Below are 27,315 nucleotides of genomic sequence, written 5' to 3'. Positions count from 1 at the left end.
GATGGAGTAGGAATAGGATAAAGTGCACTTAGTTTATCAGTAGGTTTGGCATTTAAATACAGGAAATGTATTCTTTTCAAAAAGTTTAGCATATTATCTACGGAAGACTACTGTAAGTTGCAAATTTGATTGTTCAATAATTTTTTTTCCAAATACACTCTTTAGTTCTCAAAAGATAAATTTGTAAAGTTCTGGGAAAGATTGGTCTTGTCAGTATCCTTTGGTGTGAATTTTTAGTAAACACTTCTGAGTAAAATAAGAATACGGAAAGTGTTTACATATTTTGGAACTGACAAAAGGAATAGTGCTCCCTTGCCTAATAACAGACATAACAGGTTTCCTGAAAGCAGTACATTATTTACGGATCTCTAAGATAATGTACTTTGGTAACCATACTTCTGCCTACTTAGTAAGAGAAGACTCAAAGGGGGAAAACAGTCAACTCAAAACAGTTAACATGCTTAAGTTACAGAGTTTTCTAAAAATTAGACACTTTAATACATTAAACAGTGAAGCTTCATTTTTTTATATAGTTTGCCCATTTGCTACAGCTCAGAAAAACTCATAGTTTTGGTTATATTATCAAATGTTTATATGTATCTATCTCTGGTCTAACTGAATATATGCAACTAAAATCAATTTTCTGTTCATTTGCATATATTTCCAATGGGAAAGAAAACAGTCACTGAAATTTCATTTTGCTTCAGAAAAGGACCCATTTGTTTATTTTAATATACAATTGGCAAAAAATATTAATAAATATGGACTTATACCACTAAAATTTTAAAAAGTTAACTATTTAAGTAGTAATACCTAAAGCTTGTGAAAAAGAATGTCTTGTCCTTTACTCCAGTAATGTCACTTTTGAGAATTTTAAGAAAATAATTAGTCACAGAATATATTTGATATATAATTTTTTAAAAATCAGTACAAAATATTTAGTTATTAATGTTTACACTATATAAAAAAGGGAGGAAAAAGACCTGAATATATCCAGAAGAATCGTGTTGTGGTAGTGGGATAATGGGTAGCATATTTCTTCTCTTCTGCCACTTAGATAACTTTCATCAATATCAAAAATAGAGTCAAGTTTTACTTAATAGTTAAGACTACTTTATGCAAAAATACCCTCCATTACAATATGCAAATTGTAATTTATGCAAAATAAATTATGCAAAAATACCCTCCATTAAACAGCAGCATGTGTTGTTGATATAATGACATTTGTGTCCATAATGTTTTAAGGATGAAATAAACTGTTACTCATCCAACCTTAAGTTCAATTACATCAGATGGATGACATTAAACTTGCCAGGTGCCTGCCTTTTGCAACATATTGGAGATAACTCAAATTATGTAGCCAATCTTGAGTACTGTAAAAGGCATAGTGTCATCTGTCTAGCAGCTTGGCTATTCTTGCTAAAACAAATATGCCTATTTTGACAGAGTTCAGAAGAGGAAAAAAATATACTTTCCTCTATGAAAAATATACAGATGTTATAGATTTCTTAGATGAAAAACAAGATAGCTATTCAGTCCAAGATCTCAGAATACAGAATGAGAGAAAAGTAGGGATAGTACCTATCTTTAGTTAAAAATTCAGATAGCTAGGAAGCAAGTCAATAAACAAATATCTTTTTAATTGATTCTATCCTAACACCCTCTCTTCCAAAATGTGGCATCTCTTTGCTTATCCAGCAGGAAGTCCGTCTTAAGCAAAGGCAGGGTTGCACTGCCCTAAAGCACCCTTCAGGCTCTCATCTGCGGCTCATTAGCTAATGGGAAGGTTCGTTAGTTGTGCTGAACTTTAGTTTCCCTGTTTCCAACTCAGCGAGAATGATAAAACTGACAATTCTGAGTAGTTGGGAAAAGTAAATGGAATACAAGATGAGTAAATGGATAAAACTAAAACAAAGGACAACGGGAAGAGAAGCTTACATGGATTGGACATCTACTATATTGGTGTTAGATGTGTTTTACTTCTCAGCTTTTTCTAATTAAGGTTCAGTCACTTTTTAGAATAGTAATTTAGGGCTTCCCTGGTGGCGCAGTGGTTAAAAATCTGCCTGCCAATGCAGGGGACACGGGTTCAAGCCCTAGTCTAGGAAGATCCCACGTGCCGCAGAGCAACTAAGCCAGTGCACCACAAGTACTGAGCCTGTGCTCTAGAACCTGCGAGCCACAACTACTGAGCCCATGCACCACAACTACTGAGCCTGCGCTCTAGAGCCTGCGAGCCACAACTACTGAAGCCCGCACGCCTAGAGCCCGTGCTCCGCAACGAGAAGCCACTGCAATGAGAAGCCCGCGCACCGCAATGAAGAGTAGCCCCCGCTCGCCACAACTCAAGAAAGCCCGCGCAGCAACAAAGACCCAACTCAGCCAAAAATAAATAAATTAAAACAAAGAAAGAATAGTAATTTAATGTTGCTACCAAACGAGTTTCCTCACAGAGAAAGGACAATTGACAAAAGTTATGTAATTGAAAGGAAGAAAACGGTAGGTACAGCAGCTTCAAACCCTGGGGGCCTTTAAACACTCAGTCAACTTAATCTGCACTGGCTGTGGAATAAACCAAGGGCTGTGAAAATGTACTAGGGATTGAGAGTTTTATTAAAGGAAAATTGGCAATTGTGTCTGGGAAATTATAAGAACTTTAAGGGGCTCTCATTCCAAAGCAACCAAATTCCATGAACTTCAGTGATTCAGAAATCCCTCTAACCGCTGACTTTACCTGGTTTCTATTTTCTGTTCCTTTCAACCTGATACTTCAATCTGTGCGTGCTGCAAACAGTGAGAAATGATCTAAGCAACATACAGTGAAATACCTTTACCTTCCTCCATAGCACACAGTCAAATTAAATCACATACACATACATTCTTTAAATGACATCGCGTACTTCTGTAACTTTGAGCAATTTAACATGTTTAAGCCTCAACTTCCTCGAGTATGAAGAAAAAGTATGACTGAGGGTGAGATACATAAGCAAATTGCCTAGTGTAATAGTGACACATGGTATGGGCACTTAATTGCTTCATATACCTCAGTTTTTTTGTATTTTGACAAATGTAGGTTGTATGTTTGAATGTTCACATTATAGACCATTTATTGCAAAAAAAAAAGTTAGTTTGACAACTGCCAAACTATTATTTCAAATGGTTTTCTTTTGAAAATGAGAAGCAGATTACATTAGCACTACCTAAATTTTTGAACATTGCTTCATTGTTTCGTTGAATGCTGTTCCCTGTTTCTTTGATTTCTAGAATATTTTAGATAAGAATCAATTTTGACTTTGGCCTTTCCTTTTTGCTTCTATCATTTTTTGTTTGTTTGTTTTTTCCATACGCGGGCCTCTCACCGTTGTGGCCTCTCCCGTTGCGGAGCACAGGCTCCGGACGCGCAGGCTCAGCGGCCATGGCTCACGGGCCCAGCCGCTCCGCGCCATGTGGGATCTTCCTGGACCGGGGCAAGAACCCGTGTCCCCTGCATCGGCAGGCGGACTCTCAACCACTGCGCCACCAGGGAAGCCCTATAGTTTCTCTTGATTCTTAGTCTTGACATGATTTTATAAGTTCTGTTTTCTTCTTATGTTTTATCATCACTGTTTACTGTGGCACCTAGTTTGCATTTATATTCTGTTTCACAAGAACATTTTAAAAATGGATTTCATTAAGTGTCCTTACTCAGATGCAAGAAGTATCCATGAAAAAGAACATGGTAACAGAAATGATGTGCCCGTGATGTCCCTTGTCCTTTCTGAGGAAAGCCACCATACTTCTCACATGCTCCAAGGCTGTGAGAAGTACCATAGGTAACCGCTCTAAGTCTGCCTGTTTCATATCACACCCTTGGTGCCCTGACGGAAGTCTGACTGCTATCACCAGACTAAGTAACCAATGAACCGGAGCTATTGTTTTTATTACGGTATGGATAAGTAGCAAAGGAAAACTGTGGTATCCTGTTGTATAGCACTAACCTCACTGTTTTGTAATTCATAAACCTATTACATGTAGTGGGGAAAAAGTGGTTATGGAGTCTGATTTTGCTTCAAATCCTATCACTTATTATGCAGACTTGAACAAATGACTTAATCCCTCTGAAGTTCAGTTTTAATCTAGATGAACTGCACGTGACAACAGGTACTGAGGCAGGAAATAGATGGGCCCCAGGCTGAGCAGCTGGAGTTTGTTCCCAGTGGAGAGATACTCCAAGATGAAGAATGAGAAAAGAAGCTAAGCCCTGCCCAGATAAAAGATGGAGACCACATATTTCTCATTCTTGAGGTCAAGGAGACCTTTCCGATGATACTTGTGCAGAAAGGCTCCTTGAAGGTCAAAAAGGGAGGGGGCACCGCCACATAGTAAGTGATGTCAACTACCCATAGGCCTCTTCACTAGAATCCATCTTGACTAAGAGATGCACACGCACACAGTGGAGGACCCTGAGATATACCAATTACGGACTTAGAACCAGGCAAAGCAAGATGATTGGCCAAAGGAAACCCAGAAGACATGCCCGATAAATGTGATTCAGATGACCATGAGGGTGCAACTCTCTCTGAGCCCACCTGTGTGTTTATCCACACATACTCTTTTTCCTCCAAATAGACACTTCACTTGTTTCACTACTTTCCGTCTCTTTGTGAAAATTCACTGCTACACAGGTGACAGGCCAGAGCCTTGTCACTGGCCACTGGTCCCTACTGGCCTGGTGGCTAGGATTCAGCACTCTCACTGCAGCAGCCCGAACTCAATCTCAGGCTGGGAACTGAAATCCTGCTTCAAGCCACTGCAGGCTGAGGCCACCTGAGATCAGAACTTCTCAATTTTATTATTAATAAACCTAAAGCATTCAGAGCGTGTGTCAAAGAGTAGGACCTCAGTAAATTGTGGCTATTTTAACTGAAATGATTTGTTTATGCCTGTCTCCCTTATTTGAACCTTGGCTCCTTGAGAGAGACCACTCAACTTCTTTATCTGTTTAACCCCTGCTGCAAAGACCCTCGCTCAGACTGGCTTTCAAATGTTTACAGACACTATCATGAAGTAGAATATTACATATGTTACATAAATGTTTTACATATGTAATTTACTTACATTTATATACATGTATTTACACACAAATACAACATACAGGCAGACACACTATTATTTTGCATATTATTAACTCCTTCAGGAATTTGGGAGCATGATTTATATATTTTCCCCCCTACGTCTTTGGCTATCTTTATATCCCATTGACTACTTACATATTTTACATGGTAAATTACTTTAAGCAATTGGTATAATAAAAGAATGAAGAGAAGACTGAGTTGTATAACATCCCTTATAGAATAAATCATAAAAGTCTAAAAATATCCAACTTTACATATAAATTTCAGCTACATGCCTAATTTGGTCATAACATGGCTTCATGTTTCTTTTAAAACTTACATATGTCTTTAAGGTAAAATACCTTCATATTGGCATTTAAATTATACCACAATTATTTCCCCATATCCATACCAAACTACAATATGACAACATTTCATGATAAAGACTTAAACAAATACGTAAGATTGCCAAGGCAAGTGCAGTAGAATATTAAAGACTATCTTTTTTGGCAGGTCTTCATCAGGGTACTGCAGTGTGTAAGGAACTCGAGGATAATCCCCATTATGTATCATAGGATATTGTCATATTCACACTGTACATCTGTCTCACAGACCTGACGAGGAGAGTAATTACTGCTGAGATAAGCCTTTTCTGGAATATATGCAATTAATTCGCCTGAAAAAGGGAAAGTAGCCTGACATTTTAATAATGTTTAAGTATACCTAATCTATTTCTTTTCTGTTCCTAATGTTTCCTAAATATGAGCAAGAAAGAGGATTTAAAAGTACTTACAGCTGTCTGTTCTTATGGAAATCATCCATGGGCCTGTAAAATTCTATCTTAAAATTACTGGCATGAAATAATACCATAGATTACAATAGAATGTAGAGCAAGTGGGGAATTACTTTTAAGATGAATTCAGGATAAGATTTTCATGCAAAAAGAGTGTTTCTCTTATCAAGTAGGAATTATTCTGTTATTAAAGTTTAAGAGCATAAAATTTTATTCAATTTGAGCTCTGAAATATGTTTTCAAACCTCATCAAAATTACTCTTCTCTGCAGATTCTTGATAAAGTGCTATTTAGCTATATGTATTTCTTGGTCTTTTATTTTAATTTTAAAAATATTTATTTTATTATTTATTTTTGGCCTCATTGGGTCTTTGCTGCTGCGCACGGGCTTTCCCTAGTTGCGGCGAGTGGGGGCTACTCTTCGTTGCAGTGCGCAGGCTTATCATTGCAGTGGCTTCTCTTGTTGTGGAGCATGGGCTCTAGGTTCATGGGCTTCAGTAGTTGTGGCACACGGGCTCAGTAGTTGTGGTTCACAGGCTCTAGAGCGCAGGTTCAGTAGTTGTGACAGTTGTGACAGTTGTGACAGGGCTTAGTTGCTCAGCAGCATGTGGGATCTTCCTAGACCAGGGATCAAACCTGTGTCCGCTGCATTGGCAGGCAGATTCTTAACCGCTTAACCACCAGGGAAGCCCTAGTCTTTTATTTTTAGTCCCCCTTTTCATTAGGCATAGTAAACTGATTATATATAATGCTACACTTTCAGTTCTTCAATTGCCTTCCATTTTTCAAAATTCATCATTTCTACAAGGGCCTTTATGAAGCCCCATACTTTGGTATTTAAATGTTAACGAATGAGCTGAGGGCTTGGCTTACATTTAAATAAAGTTGATGGAGTTCTAAAAGACTGGAGATAAATGACTGTTTATGTTTACTTATACTAAGTAAAAACATAATTTTCAATATTTGCTTTCCACTAGAACAAAGAAGGTGTAATACAAAGGGATCTCACTTTTTAAAACTTTTTAAGTGATCTGGCTTTTGAGTTAGTCTTTACCTTGCAGGAGGAAGAAGTGTTAAACTCAGGAGTGTACCTACTATAAAAATTAATAAACAGAAACCTCAACTGAAATAGAATTGGGAGGCAAGAAGGAGGGGCTCTACAACCACAGCAGAACCCAACAGAAAGACTTCCTCTTCTTTCCTGGGAAGAGCTCAGCCAGAGAGAGACTACCAATTCAGCCTATGAACTCTCAGTTCTTCCAATGGACTCTGCTTAATACAGCCCCCCCAGCTTCCTCCTCTCCCTCTCTAAAAGAGTTCTCTCCTTGCTGGGGGACACTTGTACTTGGCTCGCCACTATTGCAGACCCTGAGTGGTAATTCTTTGCTGATCTCGAATAAACACATTTTTCCTGGATAAAAAACTGGCAATCTATTTGTTTTAGGTCAGCACTACTATACTGGATACCTGGAACACATTTTTAAAAGCCTCTTCACTAAGTAAAACTTAACTTTATGTAATGATCATGATATAAAATGAATATTAGTAATGACCATAAAAAAATGCAGCTAGTTAAAACTCTTGTATTGAATTGAAAACATGATGTTTAAAAGTTTTAAGAAACATAATATTGTTTAATAAGAGTCTGCAAAGATACAATTTAGGTAACTACTAAATTATGTCCTGATGTACCTTATTAGCATTAGTTTTAAAAACATTAAAATGACACGTACAATTAAAAAAATAAAGTTTAGAATTAAAAAGTTCAGATATTAAAATTCAGTGAAATATTTAATGTATGAACTAAAATTCACAAGTATTTCCCCCCAAAATATATACCTCACAGTTCTCATTCTATTTAAGTCTTAAATAAAACTACCAAATGGTTACATCAAATGTCAGAATTGAAGTAACTCAAGGTCCATTCTTTCATCTTTACAGTAACTATGCTCTCATTGCTTGTTTTGAATTTATTGTTGAATACATGAATATGTAGTACCAGAAGGGTTAGAAACACTGAGCTTAAAGCTTGGGTGATCCTGAACTGTTAATCTTGGTATGTGTTTCAACGCTATAACTAAAAATTCTCCCAATTAACTTTCTTTTAAAAATACAATGTTTATCAAAGGATGAGTAATAGAAATGTAATAACTGAAAAATTTTGAACTGTGTGTGTGTAAAATGTAAAACTCAATCATAACTTGGAGCTACTAAACTAGAATTCAGATCTATAATATCTTTTTAGACAGTAGTCTTATTACTGACACTTAGAATTGTTGGCCTATGGTCATAGTAAATACAGATGACTTAGTTTTATTATTGTTTTAAGTATTCCACACTCAATGCACTCCCTTACTGACTGGCCTAGAAACGTGTTGTAGTTAAGGCAACTGATAACAGTCAATACTCATCAGAAGACAGTGAAAGCTAAGTGGGTAAACAGAGGAAGATTATGAAGGCAAATGTAGGAAGTATTTTTGTTTTGTTTTACTTTACTTTCTGTTGTTTTAATGAGGACAGCATTGAAGTATATTCTTAGACAAGGCTGAAACCTTTCTGCCCAGAAAATTTTTGCTTTTGGATGACCCATTTAAATTGGCCTTTTTAATAGAAATATATGGTTTTAAAGAAACATACTGTATAAAAGTTACATCAGATGCTTCTATTTTGAATCAGCTTTTTATTCTGAATCAGTTAGAAAATGAATAAAAGTTTTGAGAGAGAAGAGTCTGGAATGGTAGGTTATAAAAATTTAGAATCATAAATTACAGGTAATTTAATTCTCTAATTACATATGACTTCATTTAGTATCTGATGGAGTAATAGGCATCCAAATTACTTGCAGAACAAAACAGAAAATCTGTAGCATGGTATACTGATTCTAATTAGGACAATTAAAATTCACTCTTCAGTCTTAGGGCCAACTAACATTTTTATTCGTAGGTTCAACTCATTTAAAAGTATTTTGAATCAATCCATAGATACCAAATAGACTTTCTTCAATTTCTGATATATGGGGCACACTTTTCAGCCATAGTGTAAAAACCATTTACAAGGTTTCTCAAACCATTTACAAGATTAATAATTTAAGAAAATCTGTCCCCACGAGACACAAGGGTACACTTCACCATCAATGTTTATGATCTCTGATTTATTTTAGGCACACGAAGGTAATATTTACAGTGTTCCTCAGTTTCATACTAACAATAAAATTACAATGTATTCTTCAACGTGACCTTCACTAAACAGCTCAAAAAATCAAACTTACTCTTCAGTGAGAAAAATATTTCTCTGCTCTGCATCATTAAATAATATACTTGAAGTTAAACTTAAGGTTAATACGCAATTATTTTAAATTGCTATTATAATTGATTCTGATTAAGTATTCCTACTTTAGCCATATGTTTAGATTTTTGGTCTAAACCTATACCTATACATCAAATATCTTAAAATGTCAATTTATGAAATCCCCAGATCTTTGAGCTTAGTGGGAGAGGTACTTCTAATATTAAAAAGTTCAATATATTCTACATAATAAACATATTTAAATACATATCCAAATATTTAATTATATTTAAAAGAAAAACTCATTTCTGACTCTGAATGTTAGTTCTTTTCCATGCTTTCAATTAATATCCTGCCCAGTCAATGTGTTGAAAAATTCTCAGTGAAGTGTATGTCACACCATTGCATTTCATTTCCTGATGTAATAATTCACCGTAGCCCTTAGCAGTCATCTTGTCTGGGTTATTGGGTTTGGTTGATTTTTATTCTCAGATGTGACATTTTGTTAACTAGAATCTGATAGAGAATTATGATACTAAAAACACAGTACATTTATAACTGCTGTCATTAAGTGGCTGATGGAGAGTTGAATTCCATAAGACTTCACTGATACTCATGTTTCCCTCTTACAAACTAAACATATATGTCCCCGCAAATTCATATGCTGAAGTCCTAACCCTCAGGTGATGGTACTTGAAGGTGGAGGCTTTGCGAAGTTATTAGCCTTAGGTTAGGTCATAAACTTGAGTCCCTCATGATGGGATTAGTGCTTTTTACAAAAAGAGGAGGAGTCACAAGGTCTCTCTGCCCTCCCCAACCCATACCCTCTCTTGCTCTCTGTGCATGCACCAAGGAAAGGCTTGTGAAGACATAAGCAGGAAGGAAACCCTCACCACGGAATCTACAGCACCTTGACCTTGGACTTCCAGCTACTGGGACTGTAATAAGTGTCTGTTGTTTAAGCCACTTAGTTTATGATATTTTGTTATAGCAGCCTGAACAGACTAAGACATTCCAACCCACAAAAACCACAGGTTGAAAACCACTAAACTCTATTCAAATTCTTCTTTTCCAAACAGATGTCTGATTTTTTCTGATTGTAAAATACATATTTGTTATTAAAATGAAGCTCTATCAAATTTCATAATAGAAACTGAAGACTCACATTACCTAAAGAAATTATACACTTTCTTTGCACCTATATTTTTATATCATATTCATACCATATACAGTTCCCACCACTTAATTTTATAAATATACAGCCATGTAAATATACATTATAATATATGCTGAAGCTATATAAATACATTATTTACCAAATTCACCTTTGGTGAATAGTCAGTTTCTATTTTTAATATTATGGTATTAGTTGACAACTGAAAAGTTGAGGCCAGAAGAAGAAAAGAATAGCTACATCCAGTTACATAGTCACTGAGGCTAGATACTTGTATCCTGACATTTAATATCACTGTATTGGCTCACTTTCCTCTTCAAGTTAAAAAAAGTTAAGGTTACAGACAGAGGAATTGAAGAAATTCCTCCTTTTCTCTATTTTTTTTAATTTTCTAACCCAAAATAAAGTTGACCAAACCTGGTACATGCCTTGCGGCTTCATGTAATGTGGCTGTCACTGAACTTTTGCTAAGAAGTAAATTGTGGAGGGGGAGACTGCATAATACAGTTACCATTTTGGGTTTGTTTAGAGGATGCATGAAGAAAGTCTCAAGAGAAGATGGTATCCTGAACACAGTTTTCTGACACCATCTTCTCCCAAGTTGACATTAACTTCTCCCGAGGTGAAGCAGTGACTGGGGCAGGAAAGTAAAGCTCACTGAGGCACATGCGGAAGAATTCAGGTTCTGATGGGTGTTGGGAGAAGAGAGCAGGCTCAAGACTTTGTTATCTTCTGGGCTTAACTGGAGCCAATGAGACTAGCAGTTAATATGCCTGGGCAAGAATGAGAAATCAAAAGGTTCTGGAGAGAACAGTACTGATGGAAAATATCCAACCTTGCCAGAAGGGTGATACTTTACTGATTTCTTATTCTAGAAATATCTACAGAATATTTTTGGCTGGGAAAACTGCAGAGCAGCCACCCAGATTGGCCAACAGTGTTCTACCATTTGTAACTGAGGAAACCTGAGAGTGTCAAAGAAAAACTATGTCCAATATCCTTCAAATTTGTTTGTTGTCACCAGCCAGCAGAAGCAGGTTCTAGTGGGCCTCTATTTGAGGGTTACATTTTTCATAACTTTTACCCTAGTACTGAGAAGTAAGCAAAAGAAAATAACAGTGGATCTTAAGAGGAACAAAGACCTTAGGAAGCAAAACATGAAGGACAGGTCACTTCATGTGCAATAGAAATGTTATATGACACAATGACACGTGAACAACAAAAAACCAAGGTGTCAGCATGGTCAGGTTTTAGCAAGAGTTCTTCCTGGCTTGTAGATGACTGCCTTCTTGCTGTGTGCTCATATGGACTCTCCTCAGCACCCATGCATGGAAAGCAGTTTCTCTCTTTTCTTCTCACAAGGCCACTAATGCTACTGAATTAGGACTTTACCCTTATGACTTCATTTAACCTAACGACCTCCTAAAAGCATACTCCAAACACAGTCACATTGGAGAGTAGCACTTCAACATGTGAATTTGGGGAGACACAATTCAATCTATAGCAGTATCCTTCATCCTTCAAGGTAAAGAGATATTCAAAGATTTAGAGACTACATCTTTAATACCCCATCTTAATACTTGGGAAAGGATTCTAACCAAGCCATAAAAGAATCAGAAGAGTCCATAAAATGGAGAAAGATCAAGAGGGGTGGAAACAGTGATCTGTAATAATAAATCTTATACTACACATAATTTAAATCTAATAGAAAATATTGTCACTATGTATTTACAAATATAAGTCACAAATAATTCTTTTGAAAGGAAAAAAAATGTTTCAAGGGAAAACCAGCTAAAAGTACTAAAATCATTAAGTCCTCAACAAGCTCAGTAAAATTCATATAAGTTTCTAAGGGAGGGAAGTAAAATCATTTTAAAGATCTCATTTAATGGGAAAGAGGTCTTAAAGTTGAGGAGATAATTTCAAATGTTGTTTGAGTTATTCCAAATTTTTCTGGACACATTTTGTAAAACCAATACAAGGTATAATTAACAAAATAAAAAATACAATTTACATAGCCCATGTCACATAGATATGGCTAGCAAGTGCCCTTCACATTACCTCATAGCAGTGCAGGAGATTTTGTTCTATTACAAAGCAGTTGAGAGTAAATGTCCCATTTAAGAACTAGTTCCTTCCTGTTTATCATGCCAAAAACTCTTGCCTGAAGACTATATCCCTCGTTTTCTCCAATTACTTGCCCCACCAAATATACAACCCTAGAACACTCTGATATTCTACTATTTATATCCCCTCAGACAACCTAAAATGTACAAATGATTATCTGTTTAAAAAAAAACTCAGTAAATCTCACTGATGTAAATGATACACACAAATTTCAGGTATAATAATTTCAAACATCCAAGATGCAAACCACTATGTTTTATTTTTAAAAAGAATAGAAAGGGATAAACTGAAAGTATGACTACAAAATACACTGTTATAAACTCAGTTAATAATGTAGATAATTTGCTCAAATATCAATATATAATCTAAAATAAAAATTGAGTTTCTAAGTATATTTGTGCTTTGTAAAGTCCACCTACCCAGCAAGAAAAAAAGAACCAAGGTAATAATTCTGAGGTCATACAGTAGAGAAAAAATGATGGTTTGAAATGCACATTTAATGCTTGAAAATTAGACTTTTGTCCACATTTTTACTTGCCAATATTAAACAGAAATGGACATGAACAGTATGTGCTATGGACTAAATGGCATCTCTCCCAAGTTTACATGGTGAAGCCCTAACACCCAATGCGATGGTATTTGGAGATAGGGGTCTTTGGGAGATGTGCGAGCTTAGACGAGGTCCTGAGGGCTGGGTCCTCATGATGGGATTAGTGTCCTTATAAGAAGAAACAAAACTTACATCCCCTTTCCCCCTTCTCCATCTCCATGCATATGCACTCAGCAGAAACCACAAGAGCACACAGCTAGAAGCCATCCATAAGCCAAAAAGAGCTTTCACCAGCACCCAACCATGCTGGCACTCTTATCTTGGACTTCTAGCTTCCAGGACTGTGAGAAAATAAATTTCTGTTTAAGCTACCCAGTCTATGGTATTTTGTTTTGGCAGCACTAGTGGCCTAAAAGAGCATTCAAATAGCTATTTATGTGATAGTAAAAGAGAGATCCAGCCCTTCTGCAGAACTTTTTACTGAGTACCAACAGATAAATTGTATGATATTGCATCAACATCTAACTGGGGACTGTAGTATAATATACGTCTAAAGCAATGGTTTTCAACTGGGGCAAATCTGCCTCCAGGGACATTTGGCATTGCCTGGAGGGTACTACTGACATCTAGAGGGGAGAAGTCAGGCATGCTGCTAAGTATCTGACATTGCACAGGACCAGTTATAAAGCACAATCTGACCCAAATGTCAACAGTGGTGTTGAGGAACCCTGCTCTGTAAGACAAAAAAGTAACCAAAGATCTTGCCTTTAAAAACATCTCTTTTGGAGTAACGTCATCATTGTGATGAAGCAAGTTTTTTTTGGTCTCTTCCCTTTAATCTACAGTCAGTAAAACACCCGTAACTCAAAACGTACCTCCGCCCAACAAAAACAGGAGGCCAGATAATTACACACATCTGTACACCTAAAGGTGGGTCGTCCGGAACACAGAGGTGGCGGGACCCAGGGAACAGTGGAGACGGTGCCTGAGCCCACAGCCCCAGAGAAGCTGGTAGCAGTAGAGGAGACAGGGGACAAGACTCCGTCCTCCTGGCCCCAGTGGTGCCAGTCACCACAGGTAACTGGGCAGTAGCAGCAAGGCTGGCACCCCATCCCTTTAGCCAGAGAAGTGCCCATGACTCTGGCCTCCCAACCCCCTGCCCACAGCGGCAGAGCCCCGAGCCTGATGATACCAGACATGACAGAGGCACCCATGTGATCTGGGCTCTTCCCCCAACTCACCTCCTCCCCATGAGGCATCAGAGCCTGTGATTCAGACTCAACAGAAGAGCCCACCACCCCAGTGCCCCAGATACTGGCACCAGTAGCACCACAACAGCAAGGTAGCAATGCCCGCAGAGACGCAAATAATACTGAGGTCACTGGGTGACACTTCTGACAAACATGGTGGAGGGTTTAAGTACCCATTCTCAGATAACCAGAGGCAGCTCGGGTAACAGAAACCAAAGCAGCTTGTGCTCTAGTGCCGCTTACTGAAAAATAGGAAAGGCTTCTAATTTCTAACCTGTTGAATCATTAGAATCAATTATAAAAAAAAAACCAAAAACCAGCTTTACCTAAAGAAAGGTGTCTGCTACTACAGAAGCGCTGGCATGGTAAGAACTCAAGCTCCTTGAAGAACCACAGTAACACTGTATAACAAAAATCAAAGTGACAATTCTACAGAAACCAAACTTAAAGGCATGGAATACTGTAATCTAATTGATTGAATTCAGAATAGCTTTCAGGAAGAAACTCAATGAGCCACAAGAAAAAAACTCAGAAAGGCAGTTCAATGAGCTCAGGAAGAAAATTAAAGAGAAGGAATACTTTACTAAAGAGACTGAAACTCAGAAATAACCATATGAATTCTGGAGCAGAAGAATTCAATAACTGAGATGAAGAATGCATTAGAAAGTACTGGAAATAGAACAGGCCATCTGGAGGAGAGTAGTCACAAGCTTGAAGATAGATATCTAGAAATGATACAAGTAGAAGAGGAAAGAATTAAGTTTTTTTTAAATGAGCAAATTCTATAAGTGCTGACTCTATTAGGAAGGGAAAATATTAGGATAATGGGTATCCCAGAAGGAGAAGAAGAGATCAGAGTTTAAAGAAGTAATAGCTAAGGACTTTCCAAACGTGGTGAAGGAACTGAACGTACAAGCCCATGAAGCTAAGAGATCACCTAATTACCTCAGTGCAAAAAAGACCTTTTGCAAGACACTATATTAAAACTGTCAGAAGTCAATGACAAAGAATTTTAAAGGCAGTCAGGGAATAAAGGAAAAAAGGTTCCTTACAAAGGTACCCACGTTAGGTTATCAGCAGACTTCTCAGCAGAAACTCCACAGGCTAGGAGGGAGTGGAATGACATACTCAATATTGAAAGATAAAAACTGTCAGCCAAGAACATTCTATCTAGAAAATTTATCATTCATTCAGATACAAAAGAGAATTAAAAGACCTTCCCAGACAAAAGCTGAGGGAGTTCACCACTAAACCTGTCTTGTAATAACTGTCAAAAGGAGCTCTTCTACCACAAACAAGATGACAAAACACACACAACTTTGAGTAAGGTGATAGAATCAGAAAACTGCAACTCTATCAGAATAGGCTTTTAATACTTTATTATAGCATAAATGTTAAAAGGGTGGAAAAAACATAGCTACTTTAATTTGGTAACAAACTCACAACATAAAAAAGGATAATTTGAGACAACAAAAGCAGAAAAGGGGAAGAGGAAAAGAATGGAACCTGCATAGGCAAATGAAGATGCTATTAGCAGAAAAAAGGACTGTTCTATCTATGAGACATTTTATACAAACCTCTTGGTAACTACAAAACATAAATCTAGAGCAGAGACATGAAACAAAAGAAAATGGAGAAAAACATCATAGAAAACCATCGAACTAAAATGCCCTACAGAAACACAAGGGAAACAAGAGCAATCAGAAAACAAAAGATAAATAGCAGTACTAAATCCTCATCAATAATCACCCTAAATGTAAATAAACTGAACTCATCAAAAGGGAGCGTCTGGATAGATTAAAAAACAAGATCCAAGTATATGCTGCCTCCAGGCAACATCTCAGCTCTAAAGACAAACATAGGCTCAAACTGAAAGGATCAAAGATGATACTCCAAGCAAATGGCAGCCAAAAGAAAGCAAGTATAGCCACACTCAGACAAAACAGACTTCAAGACAAAAAGGGTAATGAGAGAAAGATGGACAGTACATAATCATAAAGTACATAATTCATCAAGAAGATGTAACAGTTATTAATATATATGTACTTAACATGTGAGCATCAAAATATATAAAACAATTCTAAACAGACCTAAAGAGAGAAATTTACAACAATACAATAATAATAGGGGACTTTAAAATACCCCGCTCACACGAATAGATAGATCATCCAGTCAACAAGGAAACAACAGCCTTAAATGAAATGTTAGACTAATTGGATTTGATAGATTTGTACAGAATGTTCCATCCAAATGCAGCAGAATACACATTCTTCAACTATACGTGGAACCTTCAAGGAAAGACCGTATGTTCAGACACAGGTCAATAAATTTAGAATACTGAAATCATATTAAGCATCTTTTCCAATCATAATGCTATGAAACTAAAAATCAATTACAAGAAGAAATCTGGAAAAGTCACAAATAAGACTGAACAACATGCTACAACTATTGGGTCAATGAAGAAATCAAAGGATAAATTAAAAAAAAATACCTGAAGGCAAATGAAAATGAAAACAACATGCCAAAATCTATGAGATGCAAAAGTGGTACTAAGAGGGAAGTTTATAGCAAGACAGGCTTTCCTCAAGAAACAGGAAAAAACTCAAATAAACAATCTAATCTTATAACTAAAGGAAATAGAAAAAGAACAAATGAAGCCCCCAATCAGTGCAAGGAAGGAAGGAAACAGAGTGGAAATAAATGAAATAGAGACTAAAAAGACAATACAAAAGATTCAGACTAAGAGCTGGTTCTTTGAAAAACAAAATTTACAAGTCTAGATCCATTGAGAAAAAAGCAAGGCCCTGATAAATCCAATCAGAAAAGGAAAAATGATAACAGATACCACAGAAATACAGAGGACAACCAAGAATAAAAGGACACATTCTTCAAATCATACAACCAGTGCACAAGTTGAAACTGTAATCAGAAACCTCCCAGAAAACAAAAGCCCAGGACTATACAACTTCACACCTGAATTCTACCAAAGATTTAGATTTAATACTCATCCTTCTCAAACTCTTCCAAAACACTGAAGAGAAAGGAATGCATGCTAACTCATCTTACCAAATGATCAAAATCAGACACATAAAAAGAAAATTACAGGCCAATATCTCCAATGAACATAGATGTAAAAATCCTCAACAAATTAGCAAACCAAATACAATACATTAAAATGATTACACACAATGATCAAGTGGGATTTATTCCAGAAATGTAGTTTAACATCCACTAAAGACAACCAAAAAAACCCCAAAAATCTAATATGATACAGTACATTAACAAAAGGATAAAATATCATCATATCATCATATCATATCATCTCAATACATGCAGAAAAAGTATTTGACAAAATTCAATACACATTTATGATAAAAAACTTTCAATAAAGTGGTTATAGAAGAAAGATACTTCAACATAATCAAGGCCATACATGAGAAACCCACAGCTAACATTGCAGTCAATGGTGAAAAACTGAAAGCTATCCTTCTAAAATCAAGAATAAGTCAAGGATGCCTATTCTCACTAACTCTTATTCAACATATTATTGAATCTAGCCAGAGTGATTAGGCAAGACAAATAAAACACACCCAAACTAGAAAGGAAGAAGTGAAACTGTCACTATTTGTGTGTGACATAATTTTTACATACAGAAAACCCTAAAGACTCCGCAAAAAAAGTTAGGAATAAACAAATACAATAAGATTGTAGGGTACAAAAACATAAAAATCTGTTGTACTTGTGTGTGCTAACAATGAGCTAGCAGAAAGAAATTAACAATCCCATGGAAGATAACAAAAGAATACACCTAGGAATAAATTTAACCAAAGAGGTTAAAAGAAAGAAATTTAAGACACAAATGTAAACATATTCTGTGTTCATGAATTGGAAAAGTTAACATTGTTAAAATGTCCCTACAATCTGAAGCAATCTACAGAGTCAATGTGATCCCTATCAAAATCCCAAGACATTTCACAGAAATAAAACAAAAATTCTAAAATTAACATGGAACCAAAGAAGACCCCGAATAGCCATAGCAACCCTGAGAATAAAGAACAAAGCTTGAGTTATCACACTTCCTGATTTCAAACTACTGCAGCGCCATAGTAATCAAAACAGCATGGTGCTGGCAGAAAAACATACATAGATCAATGGAACAGAATTGAGAGCCCAGAAATAAATCCACCTGTATATGGATACAATTTATGATGAGCAGAGAATATACAATGGAGAAAAGATAGTCTCTTCAAATTGTACGAGGAAAAGTGAACAGCCATGTACAAAAAAAGAAACTAGACCACTATCTCACACCACACACAAAAATCAACTCACAGTGGATTAAAGACTTGAATGTAAGACCTGAAACCATAAAAATCCTAAAAGAAAACATAAGCAAAACACTGACATTAGTCATAGCAATATCTTTCCCTTGCCTGAGGAGACATATCTAGAAACAAGAGGATAAATAAGCAAATTGGACTACATCAAACTAAAAATCTCCTGCACAATAAAGGAAAATCGTCAAAATGAAACACAAGCTACTGAATGGGGGAAGATCTTTACAAATCATATATCCAATAAGGGGTTAATATCCAAAATATATAAAGAATGCATACAACTCAATATTATAAAACAGCCCAATTTAAAAATGGGCAGAGAAGCTGAATAGACATTTCTCCCAAAAAGATATACAGATGTCCAAATAGGCACATAAAAAGATGTTCAATATCACCAAATACTAGGGAAATGCAAATCAAAACCACAATGAGTTATTACCTCACACCTGTTAGAATGGTTATTATCAAAAAGGCAAGAAACAACATTGCTGGCCGGATGTGGAGAAAAGGGAATTCTCATACCTGTTGGTGGAAATGAAAGTGGGTGCAGCCATTATGGAAAACAGCATGGAGAGTCGACAAAAAGTTAACAGAACTACCGTATGCTCCAATTATCCCACTGAAAGCAGCTCTTCTGCCCCTCTCCTGTTTGCTCATTTCTGTTCCCCTCTCACTTTAAGAGAACCTTAGTATAGGAATGAGATCAGTAGGCAATTTAACCTAACTCCTGACTTATGCTCTCCTACATGCACACTATGCCTGTTGATTCTTTTTGTGGATAAAATGAAAAATGAAGCAGTTAAAAAATGAGTAGCTCTCTACCTGCCACAATCCTGCAGGCAGATCACACATCTGAAGACTGTCAGACAGTCTGCACGCAAGGGAGAATGATGCAGAATCCAACCTTCTGCCTCAACGATTCACCAAGATTCTTCCCCCTTTTTCCCCTTTAAAAACTGTCATGACTGAGCAGAATATTTGGAGTTGATCTAAGGACAAGTAGTCCACCTTCTCCCCAGATTGCAGGCTTTCCTGATTAAAGCACCTTTCCTTTCTATCGACCCTTGCCACTTGGATTATCAGCTTTTGAGCGGCAAACAGCCAAACCTGGGTTTGGTAACACCACTTCTGGGTATTTATCCAAAGAATATGAAAACGCTAATTCGAAAAGATAAATTTACCCCTCTGTTCACTGCAGCACTATTCACAATAGCCAAGATATGGAAACAAACTAAGTGTCCATCAATGAACGAATGAGTAGAGAAGATATGGTATCTATACACAATGGAATACCACTCAGCCATAAAAAAAAAAGATGAAATCTTGCCATTTATGATAACATGGATGGACCTTAAGAGTGTATTATGCTAAGTAAAAAAAGTCAGATGGAGGGCTTCCCTGGTGGCGCAGTGGTTGGGAGTCCGCCTGCCGATGCAGGGGACATGGGCTCATGCCCCGGTCCGGGAGGATCCCACATGCCGCGGAGCGGCTGGGCCCGTGAGCCACGGCCGCTGAGCCTGGGCGTCCGGAGCCTGTGCTCCGCAACGGGAGAGGCCACAACAGTGAGAGGCCCGCATACCGCAAAAAAAAAAAAAAAAAAAAAAGTCAGATGGAGAATACAAATACCCTACGATTTCACTCATATGTGGAATATCAAAAAACTAAAACACACACACAAGCACACACACACACAACCAAACAAAAACATACATAAATACAGAGTATTGGTTACCAGAGAGGAAGAAGCACTGGGAAAGGGCAAAATGAATAAAGGGATCAACTGTATGGTGACAGAGGGAAACCAAATTTCTGGTCTGGAGGATGCTGCAGTCTGTACAGAAGCAGAAATGTAATGTTGTCCACGTGAAACATAAAATGTTATACACCAATGTTACCTCAATAAAAAAAAATTTAAGTGGTATAAAAACTTCTTTTGCCGCCAACCCCACACTGCACTTTTTTAAACTGAAAATATCAAAGTGAGGCTAAATAAATTATATTAAAATAACTTTACTAAGTTGGATATAAATTCTTTATTGGTATAATTACCTCTAAATTTGATTTATAGTGTATATGTAGGTAAACTGCTTATGATAGCAGCAGTGGTTAAGAAATGAGAAACCCATAATAAAACTAAATTCTTACAGATTGTGATTATAGCAGGGTACAGGAAACTGGTTCCTAAAATGTTTTGAAATTTAAACTTTACCTATCTAAATTTGAAAATGTTAAATTTAATGTCTACTTTGTCAGAATGTCACAAGTCACTTATTATCAGAATCAGAAATACTAGGACCTAATTTTCAATGGATCTAAGTGGTTTATATTACTTTTATGTGATTGCCACCTTGTCCATGCTCCAAGTCCGGTTTTAATGATGACTTTTTCTTTTGACAATGTTTCTTCTTCCTTAACTTCCTAAATCACCTATACACTTTTTTCTTTAGGTACCATTTTCTTTAATGAAACAAACTATTTTCAAAAGTTAACACTCTCCTTTGTTGAACTATTTAAGATGACTATGCAAACTACATAGCACAAAATTAAAATGCTACCTTGATTGTTACCTGGAAATTTTAGAAGCTAATAAGTCAATTTGGGCAATTCAAGTTTAAAACAAAAACAAAAACCAAGCAAAAGAAAACACTTGCATCTCATTTTACTAGATCAACCAACAGAGGACTTTTTGGATGCAGGGGCACTAAATTATCTTAATTATAGCTATGTAACATTGGCTCTGGAAGTAATCATTTTCTTTCTCATTTCATTCAACAAATGAATGTCTGATTTCTTGTATAGGCTAAGTTTTAAATCTGATCATAACTAATGTTGCGGAAAAAAATGAACACTTCTTTCTGAGTTAATTATCCAAAATATGCATTTTCTGGCAAAGTGAATACATTTTCTGCTGTGTTAAAGCTAATAATTCTAGGCATCCATTCATAAATATCTACATATGATTTTAGTCAACTCAAAGATAAAGCTTGATTACATAATACATACCTATACAGTTATATGTAGTAATGTTTTATGTAGTAAATTTCATATTATAAATAAATTACTTATTTATAAAAGGTTATTCCCAGTAATGTAAGACATGTTCCTTTTGTCTAATTCTATTACTATCTTAAGTAATAGATATGGGTCAATGGGTGTCTAAAGTGACAATAATATGCTCATGGGACCAATAATCAGCATCAAACCCAGTCATGAAACAAAGTCTAAAGGTCAAGTTTCAGTAAAACTGTTGTCAGTTGTCAAGAGTCAATAAAATACTCTAAATTTGTATGCTCTCTCACTAATATGTTTTCAGAAAAGTTCTCAAAAGCTTGATGGTCTATAAAATCTGTTTTGTCATTTAATTTATTTAATAATTACATAATACATTGTTAATGTAGTCAAATATGAAATCATAGAGAACAGTATTGACTAGGGTTTGTTTTTTGATCTTGATAATGAGTCAGGGCCTCTTACTGTATAGTATGTCTTTATTTTATTGGTATTCTTAAGAATGATTAATTTTTTAAAATTTCTCATTACTTCCTCATTTTTGTTTTGGAGAACTCATTTTTTAATTTCTATCCAGATCAAATGTGTGCTATTCTTGTTACCTACCAAATGTGTTTTCATGTTATGAAAGTATGATTTAATACATTTATGATGTCACATCTAAAAAACACCCTGAAAACATGAACTATACATTTCATATTTTTGTATAATTTTTAGATAATTTGGGATTTATATAATATCTATATTAACAAAACATCTCATTAGGTTAATGCATTTTTGGTACCTTTATGTAAAAGTAAAATTTGCTTTTGTTAGCAAAGTTATTGAGTACTTTGCTTCATATTACATGATTGTGTCTCTAGGTATGGCAGTATGGAGTTAACTCTTGCACTTTACAAAATAAAGTGTGGCCTTAGCCTTCACGATTTTTGATAGGTACAACTGAAATGCCTAATCCTGGGTCAGTAATCTGTTTCTGGAATTATGTAAAGTTCAATATATATATATTATAAAACATTCTCTTTTTCAGACTGTCAAATCCATTACTGTAGGATTATAAAATTGATAATCAGATTGAATCACTAACAGTTTATAAATCACTAATAATTTTAGTGTTAATAAAATAAGTTGTAGGGTTTATAGCAAATAACCTTGCAAGGAAAATACACCCATGGGCCAAATATTGTTCACACTTACCAGTTCTTCCTGAAGTTGGGAAATGAGTTCGTCCTTCTCTTTCAGCTGCAGCTTCAGCATTGAGCATTCATCTTTCATTATATCCTATAAGAACATCAAAGAGATGGCATAATACACTCAGACCTTTCACTTTGCTCTTGATAAGTTAGCTTCATGCAGTGGGAGATAATTGCATATGACTAAGAAAACTGAAATTTCCTCTACAGTCTGATATTTTTCATAATATACTCTATGTTGCAAAACAAACTAATGTATCCAAAGATACTATACTATATATGATATATACACATACATTTTTTCTGATAGCCTTTTGATTTCTCTTTGTTCATTTAGTTGTCTAAGACAGAAATCAGGGATTCATCCTAAATTCTGTCCTCCCATTCCTGTGCATACATAACCAGGGGAATAAAAAAATTATACTTCAAAAGAGATAGTTTACCTACCATTTATTCCTGTTATAATTAAATATTAATTCTCAAATGAATGGCCACGTTATAGTCTTTATTTTTAATGATATCTCTGTAACATTTGTCCCTTTCACTAGAGCTCTGTCTTTGGGTATTTAACCTTGTCACTCTGCATGAACATTCAGCTACAGTCCCCATGTACACAATACATCCACATCCATGACCTCTATTATTCTACACTGGAAACTCTCACCTAACCAATGCTTAATCTAGACTTATCTTCCAAGCTTCAACCCACAAAAAGAACTACTTCCTGAGCATACACTCAGCATTTTCCCATGGACACTCCAACTCAAACTTCATCTCAACACCTTTTCCTACTTCAAAAATCATTTCCAGTTATTTCTCTCATTATCTTATTTCCTAAAATAGCTAGAAAATCATCCCATACTCTCAGCTCACACTCACTCTGAACCCAATCTGGTACCCAATTCTTTGATCTGTTTCCTTGGTATTTCTTGAACTCACTCCTTTCTACTCCTCATGGACTTACTCTAGGTATCCATTGCTTCTTATCTGACTTACTGCAGTTAAGTCTCTGAACTGGTTCTATGTCTATCACCTTCCCTATCTGCCAGAGATATTTTCCTAACTGGGAATTAATTACATCATTTCTTAATGTAACAGCTAATCACTTTAGAGGAAAAGAAAGTCAAAACTCTTTAGCATAGCATATGGTGCCTTTCATTCTCAACTACTTGCATATTTCTGGAGTGGCAGTTTTTCATTTCCAACTTTCTTACAACCAGGGCTCATTCCTACAGAATCGAGCTGCAGAATGTTGTTTCATGTCTCCTTGTTTTACACATGCACATCTCTGGGTTACACTGCATCTCTCTATCTCCCACAATTTCTCATGATCTAGGAGGCATTTCAAGCATTATTCCTTATTCCAGCAGGGAGCCTTCCCTTGTTGGCTGAGTTATGTTTCCCTTGAGGGTGACGCCGTGCTCCATAGCGTCTAAATCATACATCATTTCATACGGTACTAATACTTCAAGTGCTGTTTGCTTGTTTCCTTCCCTCATTAGACTAGTTTCCCTAACCCACTTGAGCAGACAGACTATTTCATTAGCATATTACCAGCACCAAGCATTGTAACTGACACACAGAAGATGTTTAAATCCACATTTACTTCCCATAACTTAGCAGATAAACAGTATAAGTAAGAGAATTCCCACTTTTTCTGAATCTGTTAACCTTACCTGAGCTGGCAAGGGAGAAAACAGCTAATGGATTAGAATAAACAGAGTATTTCTTTATTCTGGTTCTCATGGTGTTAATTTGTTTCTATTTTAAGCAATGTAGAACACATGATTCAAATTTACTAATACCGCCTTTCATGTGCTGACAGCCAGCTGATTGGGATATACTAATTATCTGTTCCTTTTATTTCATAGTACTCCTGTTTCTTCCCTAAAACATGGGCTTCCATGGGTAGAGTTTATACACAACATTTTAATATTTATTTTCATAGATTCTAAATATTACATGTTACAATGTTAATGGTAAAAAAGCTTAGCTTGCTCCATAACGCAAAGAAAAAGTTTGCAGGCTTAAAAGGTAGGTAAGGGTTTCCCTGGTGGCGCAGTGGTTGAGAGTCCGCCTGCCGATGCAGGGGACACGGGTTCGTGTCCCAGTCTGGGAAGATCCCACATGCCGCGGAGCAGCTGGGCCCGTGAGCCATGGCCGCTGAGCCTGCGTGTCCGGAGCCTGCGCGTCCGGAGCCTGTGCTCCACAACGGGAGAGGCCACAACAGTGAGAGGCCCGCGTACCGCAAAAAAAAAAAAAAAAAAAAAAAAAAAAATGTAGGTAAGAAAATCATCATGTCCCTTAGAATCAGAGACATCTAAGGTCAAATCCTTGGTACTACCATGAACCCTCTCTGTGGCTTTGTGCTAATTAACTTCTTTGAGGCCCATGGACTTTATCATGGAGGTTGATAACACCAGATTATAAACTATCTGATGACAAAAACTCTACTGTATTACTGCTTATATTCCCAGTCTTGCCTAATATCCCACTTAAGAAAAACTAACTCCCTTCATAAAATAAAATATTGTCATATTTTCTCTAGGAAACAAATATTGAGGTAGAGTTAAGAGTACAAAAGGTTTATAAAAGAATAAATCCATGTGAAAAGAAAAGAAGAATTAGAATTGGGCAGAGGGACATGGGCCATGATTCATACCTGACAAATCCTCTACCAGCGAAACGAGGAGCTCCAGCACCAAGACTGCCTAGGAGAGGAATCCCGGGCGGAGGGAAAGTGGGCAGGCTCTTGTACCACTCCCTGTTCAGTCATTGGCTGGGAGCTGACTCACGAACTAGATCTCAGCAGCTGTCATGTTATTCATTGTCTCACACTAACAAGCGATGAGCTTGACTTCAGCTGGAGACAGTGAGCTAACCATAGGACTTTCAGCTGGGCAGTGACTCCTTTATTGAAAGGGGATCTGAGCCTCAGCCAGAATCTACTCCAACTGTTTGTTATTGAATAATTAGCAGCAATACTTTTGTATATTAATTAATATTTTGTCAATGAATTCATTTAAAGTGAAGATTTACCTATATTGTGGCTAATAGGAATTGTAAAGAAACTTGGCTTTCCAAAATCATGCTCACTTTACTAAATTCTCTGATTTTTTTCCCTGGGAAGCTTTTTCAAGAAGTTTTTAATCTCACAGCTTTAAACCAGGTAGGTGCTAATATATCATTTGCACTTATTTATGGAATAACATATTAAGTATTCATTGTGTGTCATCAGAAGCAAATTTATAAAATCCTTCTCTATGAATGATTTTGCAAATGAATCATAGTTACCTAGAGTTTTGTTTTTAGTTGTTATATGTACATGTGGCAAAATTCATACAAGTATCTGTCTAACACACAAGATGAAAACCCTTAAACAATACTTACTAAAATGAAGGCTACTCTCAGATGAATCGATATTCGCTCAATATATTTGCAAAATTCTCGGACATATTTGATAGGATGATCTATTGAGTTAGAAATCCTATTGATGTGTAGAATTAACAGGATTTTAGTATCTTTGTTTTTAAAATAAGGTTATTCCATTAACCCTTAGGCTAATGTAAGCAATTTAACCTTGTACTTATTTAAATGCATATTACTTATGAAAATATATAATTGAATAATTATGGCATCCTGTTTCTCAGTCAAGTATAATTAATTCTAGGACTAAAATTCAATTCTATATTTCCTAATTTTTTTTTTTTTTTTTGCGGCACGTGGGCCTCTCACTGTTATGGCCTCTCCCGTTGTGGAGCACAGGCTCCGGGCGCGCAGGCTCAGCGGCCATGGCTCACGGGCCCAGCCGCTCTGCGGCTGGTGGGATCTTCCCGGACCGGGGCATGAACCCGTGTCCCCTGCATCGGCAGGCGAACTCTCAACCACTGCACCACCAGGGAAGCCCTGTACTTGTATTTCTTAAATAAGGTAAGCAATTGTTTTAAGTGACCCTTCCCACAATGTAGAATATATAAGAAAAAAAAATGAAAAGGCTAAAAACAGCCTGTTAAAAGTTCCTTTCTGTTATGAAGGCATGCTTACTTGCTTTTCATGTTTTATGTAAGGAGTAGGGGATATCTTATCTCTCAATACCCTGAATAAACTCAGAGAATTATGTATGAACAAAGCTATGAACTTTAGTTGCTAGGAACAAAAGTAAGCAGACATCAAACACACCCCATTCCTCACCTATAAGTACCGTTGACTTAAAATATATATATATATGCACAACGTGAGAGTTGTGAGTTAGCTTTATTTGGGGCAAAATGAGGACTGCAGCCCGGGAGACAGCGTTTCAGATAACTCTGAGAAACTGCTCCTAGGAGGCGAGGGGAGGAGCCAGGATACACGGGAGTTGTTTTTTTTGGTTTTTTAAAAAATATTTTATTTATTTGTGGCTGCATTGCGTCTTCGTAGCTGCACGCAGGCTTTCTCTAGTTGCGGCGAGCAGGGGCTACTCTTCGTTGCAGTGTGCGGGCTTCTCATTGCGGTGGCTTCTCCT

The 27,315-nt window shown here is 36.5% G+C and overlaps 1 protein-coding gene across 2 annotated transcripts in view; it reads right to left on the bottom strand.

Moving 5' to 3' along the window:
• CCSER1 (coiled-coil serine rich protein 1) overlaps positions 1 to 27,315 on the bottom strand; it is a gene marked incomplete at both ends in the record, with an annotated part of 1,097,278 nt that overhangs the window by 646,799 nt on the left and 423,164 nt on the right. For both annotated transcript variants that reach the window (XM_082653728.1, XM_082653729.1), the window contains one exon: positions 22,816 to 22,899. In XM_082653728.1, the coding sequence (XP_082509854.1) occupies positions 22,816 to 22,899 (84 nt within the window). The remainder of the gene's footprint in view (positions 1 to 22,815; positions 22,900 to 27,315) is intronic.

This window comes from Grampus griseus (assembly GCF_964374135.1).
Source record: "Grampus griseus genome assembly, chromosome: 4".
In the NCBI taxonomy this organism is placed as follows: Eukaryota; Metazoa; Chordata; class Mammalia; order Artiodactyla; family Delphinidae; genus Grampus; species Grampus griseus.
This window is presented reverse-complemented; position numbering and strand designations above follow the sequence as displayed.